The 10,849-nt window shown below is 52.0% G+C and overlaps 1 protein-coding gene across 1 annotated transcript; it reads right to left on the bottom strand.

The window, feature by feature from the left end:
• Positions 1 to 8,348: 8,348 nt before the first annotated feature.
• On the bottom strand, positions 8,349 to 10,509 carry LOC128783195 (olfactory receptor 6M1-like). The gene has a single exon (XM_053933826.1). It carries the CDS (start codon positions 9,929 to 9,931, stop codon positions 8,930 to 8,932), a length of 1,002 nt encoding a protein of 333 aa, XP_053789801.1. The 5' UTR covers positions 9,932 to 10,509; the 3' UTR covers positions 8,349 to 8,929.
• Between the last annotated feature and the right edge of the window lie 340 nt (positions 10,510 to 10,849).

Genomic DNA, 10,849 nt, shown 5'->3' with positions numbered 1-10,849 from the left:
GGAACAGGGGTTGGTGATGATGGTTGCCATGGAAACTGACCACAGCAACAGGGGCTGGTGATGATGGTTGCCATGGAAACTGACCACAGCAACGGGGCCTGCTGATGGCTGCCATGTAGACTGACCACAGCAACAGGGACAGTGATGGTTGCCGTGGAAACTGACCATAGCAACGGGTCCTGGTGATGGTTGCCATGGAAACTGACCACAGCAACAGGGGCTGGTGATGGTTGCCATGGAAACTGACCATAGCAACAGGGGATGTGATGGTTGCCATGGAAAATGACCTTAGCAACAGGGGTTGGTGATGCTTGCCATGGAAACTGACCATAGCAACAGGGGCTGGTGTTGATGGTTGCCATGATAACTGACCATAGCAACAGGGACTGGTGATGGTTGCCATGGAAACTGACCATAGCAACAGGGGCTGGTGATGATGGTTGCTAGGGAAACTGACCACAGCAACGCGTCCTGGTGATGGTTGCCATGGAAACTGACCATAGCAACTCGGACAGTGATGGTTGCCATGGAGACTGACCACAGCAACAGGGGTTGGTGATGATGGTTGCCATGGAAACTGACCATAGCACCAGGGACAGGGATGGTTGCCATGGAAACTGACCATAGCAACAGGGGATGTGATGGTCGCCATGAAAACTGACCATAGCAACAGGGGCTGGTGAGGATGGTTGCCATGGAAACTGACAAGAGCAACAGGGTGGGTGGTGATGATGGTTGCCATGGAAACAGACCATAGCAACAGGGGCTGGTGATGATGGTTGCCATGGAAACTGAACATAGGAACAGGGCTTAGTGATGATGGTTGCCATGGAAACTGACCATAGCAACAGGGGGGTGGTGATGATGGTTGCCATGGAAACTGACCATAGCAACTGGGACAGTGATGGTTGCCATGGAATAAGACCACAGCAAGAGGGGCTGGTGATGATGGTTGCCATGGAAACTGACTGCAGCAACGGGTCCTGGTGATGGTTGCCATGGAAACTAACCATAGTTACTGGGAAAGTGATGGTTGCCATGGAGACCGACCATAGCAACAGGGTTTGGTGATGATGGTTGCCATGGAAACTGAGCACAGCAACAGGGGTTGATGATGATGGTTGTCATGGAAAATGACCATAGCAACAGGGGCCGGTGATGATGGTTGCCATGGAAACTGACCATAGCAACAGGGGTTGGTGATGATGGTTGCCATGGAAACTGACCACAGGAACGGGTCCTGGTGATGGTTGCCATGGAGACTGACCATAGCAATGAGTCCTGGTAATGGTTGCCATGGCGACTGACCATAGCAACATGGGGAGGTGATGGTTGCCATGGAAACTAACCATAGCAACAGGGGATGTGATGGTTGCCATGGAAACTGACCTTTGCAACAGGTGTTGGCGATGATGGTTGCCATGGAAACTGACCACAGCAACAGGGACTGGTGATGGTTGCCATGGAAACTGACCATAGCAACAGGGATTGGTGATGATGGTTGCCATGGGACTGACCATAGCAACAGGGACAGTAATGGTTGTCATGGAAACTGACCATTGCAACAGTGGTTGGTGATGATGGTTGCCATGGAAACTGACCACAGCAACGGGTCCTGGTGATGGTTGCCATGGAAACTGACCATAGCAACAGGGATTGGTGATGATGGTTGCCATGGAAACTGACCATAGCAACAGGCCTTTGTCATTATGGTTGCCATGGAAACTTACCACAGGAACGGGACCTGGTGATGCTTCCATGGAGACTGCCCCTAGCAATGAGTCCTGGTGATGGTTGCCATGGAAACTGAGCGCAGCAACGTGGTGTCATGATGGTTGCCATGGAAACTGACCATAGCAACGGGTCCTGGTGATGGTTGCCATGGAAACTGACCACAGCAACAGGGGCTGGAGATGATGGTTGCCATGGAAACTGAACATAAGAACAGAGGCTGGTGATGGTTGCCATGGAAACTGCCGATAGCAACAGGTGTTGGTGATGGTTTCCATGGAGACTGACCATAGCAACAGGGGATGTGATGGTTGCCATGGAAACTGAGCGCAGCAACATGGTGTCATGGTGGTTGTTAATGGAAACTTACCATAGCAATGGCTCCTGGTGATGGTTGCCATGGAAACTGACCATAGCAACAGAGGATTTGATGGTTGCCATGGAAACTGACCATAGCAACAGGGGCTGGTGATGATGGTTGCCATGGAAACTGACCATAGCAACAGGGGTTGGTGATGGTTGCCATGGAAACTGACCATAGCAATAGGGGATGTGATGGTTGCCATGGAAACTGACGCTAGCAACATGGGCTGTTGATGATGGTTGCCATGGAAACTGACCATAGCAACAGGGGCTGGTGATGATGGTTGCCATGGAAACCGACCATAGCAACAGGGGATGTTGATGGTTGCCATGCAAACTGACCATAGCAACGGGTCCTGGTGATGGTTGCCATGGAAACTGACCATAGGAACAGGGGATGTGACGGTTGCCATGGAAATTGACCATAGCTACAGGGGATGTGATGATGGTTGCCGTGGAAACTGACCACAGCAACAGGGGATGTGATGATGGTTGCCATGGAAACTGCCGATAGCAATGGGTCCTGGTGATGGTTGCCATGGAAACTGACCATAAAGACAGGGGTTGTTGATGATGGTTGCCATGGAAACTGATCATTGGAACAGGGGCTGGTGACGGTTGCCATGGAAACTGACCCTTGCAACAGGGGAGGAAATGGTTGCCATGGAATCTGAGCATAGCAACATGGGGTGATTATGGTTGCCATGGAAACTGACCATTGCAACAGGGGTCCTGGTGATGGTTGCCATGGAAACTGACCATAGGAACAGGGGAATGTGACGGTTGCCATGGAAACTGACCATAGCTACAGGGGATGTGATGATGGTTGCCATGGAAACTGACCATAGCAACAGGGGTCCTGGAGATGGTTGCCATGGAAACTGACCATAGGAACAGGGGACGTGACGGTTGCCATGGAAACTGACCATAGCAACAGGGGATGTGATGATGGTTGCCACGGAAACTGACGATAGCAACAGGGGCTGGTGATGATGGTTGCCATGGAAACTGACCATAGGAACAGGGGATGCGATGGTTGCCATGGAAACTGAACATAGCAACGGGTCCTGATGCTGGTTGCCATGGAAACTGACCATAGCAACCTGGGGTGATGATGGTTGCCATGGAAACTGACCATAGCAACAGGGGATGTTATGGTTGCCATGGAAACTGACCATAGCAATGGGTCCTTGTTATGTTTGCCTGCTAAGGATCAGATTTGTCACAGGCCCTCAGAGGTGTTCCATCGGGATTTTCCAAGAGTCTCCAGGCTGTTCAGGAGCTGGAATGTCACAGGCAGAGACAGGGGCTCCATGGAGATCTCCCAGGATTTTCTGGTGATGGTCAAGAGCCGTGTGGTCAGAGGCAGTCACAGCCATTCCATGGTGACATCCCAGGGCACCTTGGGCTGCTCAGGCACCGATCTGTCACAGGCACTCACGGGGGCTCCACGGTGACATCCCAGGAGTCCCCAGGCTGCCAAAGAGCCAGGATGGCACAGGCAATCACAGGGGTTCCCGTCATGGGCAGAGTGGGAGCTTCAGGCAAAAGCTTTATTTCTTTATTGGAGAAACTCCTGCTGAGTCATGAGGTGGAGAAATGACACCCAGCAGCCACCATGCAGCCTCAAACCACTGCAGGACCCGAGAGGAGACTGGGAGTGACTGGATCCAATCCCGGCCCCACAATTTGTCAAAGGTGTAAAAGATTGGACAGGTAGAATAGGACCTTAATGCAATTTGTCCCACAGGATTAATGATGGAATAATAGAAATATTTATATAAATACAGCTCTGATTGATTCTGATCATGATTAGACAGAAGGATCTTAACCAGAGTTATTTACTCCACAGTCCAGAAGCTATAACAATTATTCTAATATAGTGCTCTGGGAACCAATTTTGAAGTCAACAGGGCCTTGCTGAAGTTCTTTGAGCCCAGTGCAGGCAGAGCCTCCTGCTCCAGCAGGAACTGCCTTTCCTGTGCCAGGAGCAGGGCAGGTCCCGCTGCAGGAAAAGCCCCAGGCCAGCCCCAGCCCAGGGAAGGCCTCGGGCACAAGGGCAGAGTGCCGTGCTGGGAGCTGTGCCAGGGAGAGCCTGAGGCACCAAAGGCACCTTGGCAGCAGCAGCTGCTTGCAGGGCATGGCCAGAAGCCTCCCTTGGCAAGCCGGCCTGGTGGCCAGCACTGCAGAGCTGCTGCCTCAGGGCTCATTTCTGGCTGGGCTCTGGAAAGCCACTTCTGCTCCAGGAGCCTGACAGGGAAGCCATTGGCCCCAGCACCTTGGAGACAAGATCTTAATGACAAAACTCTTCATGCCAGCAGAGACAAGGCAGGGGCAGAGGAAAGGGGAGAGCCAGGCCCAGGGGACAGGGCTGCAATGGTGATGGCTGTGAGGTCACAGCCCCTGCAGCAGCCTGGCTGCCCTCAGCAGACATTCTGGCCAGAAGCGCTGTGAGGGCACCCAGCACATCAGAGAACCCACACAACAGGAATTCCATCCTTGGGGAGGGGACGGGGTTTCCCTGGGTCAGGTTGCACAAAGCTCCTGCTCTTGGAGCATTCCTGGGATGAGGCATCCACTTCTCTGGAAAAACAGTTGCAGTTTTCTGCCACTCTCATCATGGAAAAATATTTCCTCCTTCTAACAAATGAAAATCAACCTTCATTCAGTTTAGAGATATTGACTCTTTCTCTGTCACTGCAAATTCTGGGAGAAAATAACTTTGATCACAGTTTCTGTTTTCATAGCCCTTGGAGAGGACCCAAAAATCTCCCAAGATGGGGTTTGGAGGCCTCATCACATAATCAGCAGGTAGAGGCTGCGAGCTCTGGGCTCAGTGGTGTGGAGACTGAGGACAGAACAAGAGAAGCCTGGGAGGGATTGAAGGGTGGTTTCAGAGAGGCTGGAGCTTTTCTTCATAGAGGACATAAGCATGAGAAGGAAATAAAGACTCCAAGTACAGCTGGGAGGCCCAGACTGGACACCAGGAGAAAGGAATTGCCCTCCCAGGGCAGGGCTGTGGTGCAGCACGTCCCCAGAAGGAGCCTGGAGCAGCCCAAGGCTTTGTGTGGCCAGGCAGGGGCAGGCAGGAGGCAGAGCTGTCAGCAAAGGAAGGGGCCAGCCAGGTGGGGCAGCCGGGGGATGAGGACAGCCTGCAGGGACAGAGGCGCAGGGCAGGGACACCGTAGGACAGCCTGGGCTGCAGAGGGCACAGGCATGTGCAGCAGCTGCAAGGCCCTGACAGAGCCAACCTGTGCAGCACTTTGGCCGTGGCTGCTGGCCCTGGCTCCAGGAGGGGACAAGTGACCCTTGCAGGCCTGGGGCCTCATTGCCTCCTTGTCCCTGCTCCGCAGTCACACACAGACACACAGACAGAAATTTAGAATAGGCAGGAAACACACATGGATGAAGAAGATTGAGTAGGATAGGAGAGACTGTGGAGATCAGGTACCAGGACCAGCCAGCAATGTCCACTGAGAATCCCCTTCTCCCCACGCAATCCTGGAATGGTTTGGATGGGAAGAGCTCTGCAGTGCTCATCTCATCCAAACCCTGCGATGAGCAGGGACATCTTTCAGCAGATCAGGTTGTTCAGAGCCCTGTCCCAGCTGGACTTTAATGTTTCCAGGGATGGGGCATTGACCACCTCCATGGGAACCTGTACTGTTTTATCACCAACCTCATAATCAAAAATTTCCTCCTTATCTCTTCTTATCTGAACCTCCCTTCCTTTAGTTTAAAACCACTCCCCTTTGTCCTGTTGTGACAGGCCCTACTAAAACCTTTGTCCACCCTTGTATTTCCAATGAGCCGGGTTTCCATGGCAACTGCCAGGACAGGTGACCCAGGTGTCACAGCCAGTGAGGGTTGCCATGGAAACAGTGCCCAGCACGGCCCCTTTCTGTCTGGCTGACCTGGCCTTTGGCCCTGGCACTGCCCTTTGCTGCTGGTTCCGCGGCGCCTGAGCGGCCAGCGCGGCACAGGGCAGGTGGCCGTGGCACAAGCCCCCAGCACGGGATCCCCTCTGGCTCTGGGCAGTGAGAGCAGCCCTGAGCAAGGGGCCCAGGGCAGGTTTCCATGGCAACCAACCATCACAACGCCTCCAGGCCTTGGTTGTTGTGGCACCAAACTAAGGAACGGGTCCCTGTGGCCGTGGCCGTGGCACCTGGCGGCACCAACGAGTGTCACTGCAATTGTACCTCCTTGGAGGCAGCTTGGTCTTGGCACACCCTTGAGGAGGGTGTCTGTTTTTAGTGGGCAACTTGGCAGATTTAGATTGCTTAAAAAAGAAGAAGAAAACCCTTCTTTGGCTGTGTGCAATGAGTTCTCCAAGCAAGGCAGGCCCCAGATGAGGAAGGAGAGGCAAGATGGGTTGGGGAATGTGGAGCAAGGTTGTCCCCACTGGGTCACATCTCAAGGCACAGCTTCTCTGAGCAGGCCAGACCTTCTTAAGAGAATCTCTGGATCACTATGAATCACTGAATACTGCAATCACCTCTGCTAGAAAGAGAACAGTAATGAAATATACCCTTTAAAATAGGAATAAATATTTCTTAGAAGCTCTTTGAAATAATTCTCCATAACTGTAGTAGGAAAACTTACTGATGAACTGCACCAGGCCAGAGGGAAATCAAGGCAGAGCCATGGCTTATCTGGACTTGCTTGATCCTAATGAGCCCCATGGAGCCCTCATTTGGAGCTGAGCCCTGGAACCTCAGGGCCCGAGAGGAGATAGGACAAACCTTTCCAGGAGTTCAAGTCAGATGAAAAGCCCAAAGTGTCTCAAAGCATTAATGGGACCCACTGAGGTCCATCCCCAACACAGGCTCCTGATGGACCTCTTGGAGGAGAGAACTGGAGGCCAGGATGGCACAAAAACCTCTCAGACACTCAAAATGGCACAAAAAACCTCTCAGTATGGAAAGGAAAATCCAAAATACCTTAAAAATCTTGAGTATCTCAAAGCATTACTGAGCCCCACTGAGTGTCAGTGCAAAGCTCTCAAGGGACTCGTTAAAGCAGATAATTGGGGCCATGATTGCACAAACCTCTCACAGAGTCTGCATCTAAAGGGAAACACCAAGTACCTTAAAATAACTGAGTACCTTGAAGCATTCATGAGCCCCACTGAGTGCTGTTCCTGACAAAGCCTCTCCAGGGACTAATTACAGCAGATAATTGGAGGCCATGATTGCACAAAGCTCTCAGAGACTCCAAGGCAAAAGCCAAAGCCAAAGTCCTTTGAAAAACCTGCAGTCCCTGGGAGCATTGTGGAGCCCCCAGGGCCATTCCTGAGCAAGGCTCCCCAGGGACTCCTTCCAGCAGATCCTTGAGGCCACTGGGATGTGGGCTAGGGGGGGATGCTGAGGGCAGGACAAGGGGCTGACAGTGCCCAGCCTGGCTGGGGCTGTGCCAGGAGGCCCCAGGGCCTCAGGACAAGGTGTCTCCTCACAGCCCTCGGTGGCACAGACCCTGCTGTGCCCCGGGGCACCCAGACTGGGCTTCTCCTGGGCACTGCCAGCCCTGCCAGGGCCCTTGGCCATGTCCAGCACAGCTTGTCCTGCATGTCCCACAGCTGCTGCTGTGTCCCTGCAGGCTGCACACTCCCATCTCGCTGCCCCCGGCTCTGCCCTGCATTTCCCTTTCTCTTCTCCCTGATATCTAGTGTTGGAACATCTGAGAAGGGTTCAAAGCTGTACCGGGATGCTTTAGACTGGACAGGAGAAAGGGTTTCTTTACTGAGAGGGTGGTCAAGCACTGGAACAGGCTCCCTGGAGAGGTGGCTGATGCCCCAAGCCTGTCCGTGTTTAAGAGGCATTTGGACAGTGCCCTAATGCCTGCTTTAACTTTTGGTGACCCTGGAGGGGTCGGGCAGTTGGACCAGACCCTCATTCTGCTCTGAACTGCAGATCATTCCCAGCGGGACTATCCTGGTCCAGTCTGTCCCATTCCATAGTCATACCTGTGCACGGATCCCTGCACAGCTGTGCTCGGACACTCGTCTGCTCAGCAGCTTCCCCTGGATTCCAGTCTCACAGCTGAGGCATTTGGGCATCTGAGCCCTGAGCCCACAGCCCCATTCCAGGTGCTGGTGCAGACCAGACACACCCCACACCCCCAGACCCCTAAGTCCAGTCCCTCCGGTCACTCCGTGGCCAGCACCGTTGGCAGGTGGGCTCTTTGGTGCCCTCCCCCAACTGCTGCCCTCACACCCCCAGGCTCCCATGCTCAGGCAGAACAGAGATTTGCTCACACAGGGGGAGAATTCAAGTTTAATGAGAAGACAGGACAGACTGCTCTGGTTGGGGTCCTCCCCTCACCTTCCCACAAGTCCTGTGCTATCCAAAACTGCTCCTCCTCCTCCTTCATCCCAAAACGTGTCCTACACGCCAGGGCAGCAATCCCCTTAGTCCAAATGGTGACCTGCTCTCAGTGACTTTGGGGTTTCAAAGGTGGACACGAGGGCTGATGGCTGTCCCAGGAAAGGAGCTGGGACAAGGTGTCCATTGCTCAGGAGCTGTAATTTGGATTGCCACTTGCCACTGTTCCGCTGAGCTCTTCTCTGTTTTGGAGATGGGCTCTTAATGAGCTGGGGGCTCTCCAGTGATGGGCCTGGGAGCAGCCAGGGCAGAGAATGAACTGAGTTTCTCCTCCTGCCATTGTTGGTGCCCTGTCTGGGTGTGCAGATGAGTCTCTTATCTCTTAACCTGACACAAGCCGGCAGGAGCATCAGTCTCCTGAGGCAGCCCTGTTTGGAGGCTGCACTCACAGGCACTGGTAGTGTGCAACAGATGACATCAGATTCTTGGGATGGCTTTCCAGAAATGCACCATGGTTAGGGGAAAAGCTTTGTTCTTGCCCTGGCAATGGATTTGTTCAGGGCCAGGATCACAGATTTGTTCCGAAGGCTGTAGATGAATGGATTTAAGAATGGGTACAGGACTGTGTTGAGCAGAGCTACAATTCTGTTGGTCCTCAAGGAAACATCTTCTGCAGGACACGTGTAGAGAGCAATGCAGCTCCCATAGGCAATGGAGAAGGTGATGAGATGGGAAGAACACGTAGTCAAGGCTTTCTTCCTCCCAGAGGCTGCTGGAAGATGCAGAACACAGAAAAGGATGCAGGTGTAAAATGCCAGAGTCAAACATAAGGAACCCAGCACGACACACGGTAAGAAGACAGAGTCTATTTTCCAAAGCAGGCTGGTGTCAGAGCAGGACAGTCTGAACAAGGGGGAGTTGTCACAAAGGAAATGGGGGATCTTGAAGCCACAGAAAGACAGCTCCGAGAGGAAGAACAGCCGGTAGCTCAGCAGGGCAAAGCCGAGGAGCCAAGCAGCAACAACCAGGTGGACACAGAGCTGAGGCTTCATGATGGCAGCATGGAGCAAAGGTTGGCAGATGGCAACATAGCGCTCAAAGGACATGACAACGAGCAGGATGAACTCTGTGCAGCCCAGGGCAAAATAGAAATAGTTTTGGGCAAAGCAGCTGCTTCGTGAGAGAGTGTTCTGACCAGAGCTCAGCATGACAAACAATTTGATGCTTGTGGAGGATGTAAAGCAGATCTCCAGGAAGGCCAGGTTGCTGATGAAAAAGTACATGGGGCTTTGCAGCTGGTGATCCACACACACGAGGAAAATGATGGTTGCATTCCCCATCACTGTTGTCAGGTACATGAGCAGAAGGACCCGAGAGAAAAATAGCTGCAGTCTCGGATCAAGCTCTGGGAAACCCTCTAGGATGAACTCAGTAACTGCTGTTTCATTTTCTGGTCCCATGCTGAATTCCAGCTCATCCTGCTGAGACAGGAACATGGCAAAACCAAGTGGTATCATTTCACAGTCTGGACAAACATTTCTATCCTTCCTTCTCTGCTGCTTTCTTTTCCTGCACTCTTGCTATAGAGCACAGAGATTGTGCTTCAAACAATTCTCACACCCTGATTGTTCTCTTTCCCATTTCAGGTAGAGACCTCAGAGATTTTATTGTGTTCTTTCTATCTTTTCCAAACACTCCCAAAGAATTCTTTCACCAGAACAGAGGATTCTAAGGAGCTATTGGCTATTTCCCCCCATTCCTGGGAAATTCCCAGCTCACTCAGACCTCCTGCAAACATCTGTCACACCCATGCACCAAACACCTCTCATCTACAGCACAAACACTAAACGCTGAAATTACACCAAATCTGTGCGTTGAACTTCCTTGTTTCTGCTTTTCAGTACTTGCCTTTGGACCAGGAGTCCCTGAGGAACTGTTGCTTCCAAAAGAAGCAATCCCAAGTATCTCTTTTGCAACCCTCTGCTTTCTTCCACAGCTTTTTCCTCTCTGTCTCTTCAGGAAAGGAATGGGGAGGGCAGAATAGGGACCAAGTAGAACTTGGATTTTTAGTACTCTAAATGAGGACTGGAATTTATTATGGATCCACACAGAGTGTGGATCTGAGCTGTCACCTGTCTGCACCAAAATGAACCTGTGCAGAGCAAGGGAAAAGATTTGCCAGGAAGAGATTTGTAATTTTTGTTTTATGTGCCAGTTGGTAGTACCCAGCCTCCAAATGTTCTCTTGTCTCCACTGGCTACAGAGGGAGCCTCGAGAAAACAAATTCTCCTGGGTGCCTGCAGGGGAGTAGATGAAACTCACTTTTCAAGTCTCAAATCCCTGATTAATTAAGTAATTAAGTTACTCTGTTTTGAAACCAAAATACACAGCTAAGAAAAGATGTATGAGAAAAAATATATGCAATAAAGACTGGT

Source organism: Vidua chalybeata, unplaced genomic scaffold (genome assembly GCF_026979565.1).
Source record: "Vidua chalybeata isolate OUT-0048 unplaced genomic scaffold, bVidCha1 merged haplotype W_reject_25, whole genome shotgun sequence".
NCBI classification, from domain to species: Eukaryota; Metazoa; Chordata; class Aves; order Passeriformes; family Viduidae; genus Vidua; species Vidua chalybeata.
Note: the sequence above shows the minus strand (reverse complement) of the source record. Positions and strands in the feature narration are given on the sequence as shown.

What these genes read in the sequence shown, in the direction of transcription:
- LOC128783195 (XM_053933826.1), bottom strand. Translation starts at nt 9,931, where the DNA reads ATGATACCACTTGGTTTTGCCATGTTCCTGTCTCAGCAGGATGAGCTG.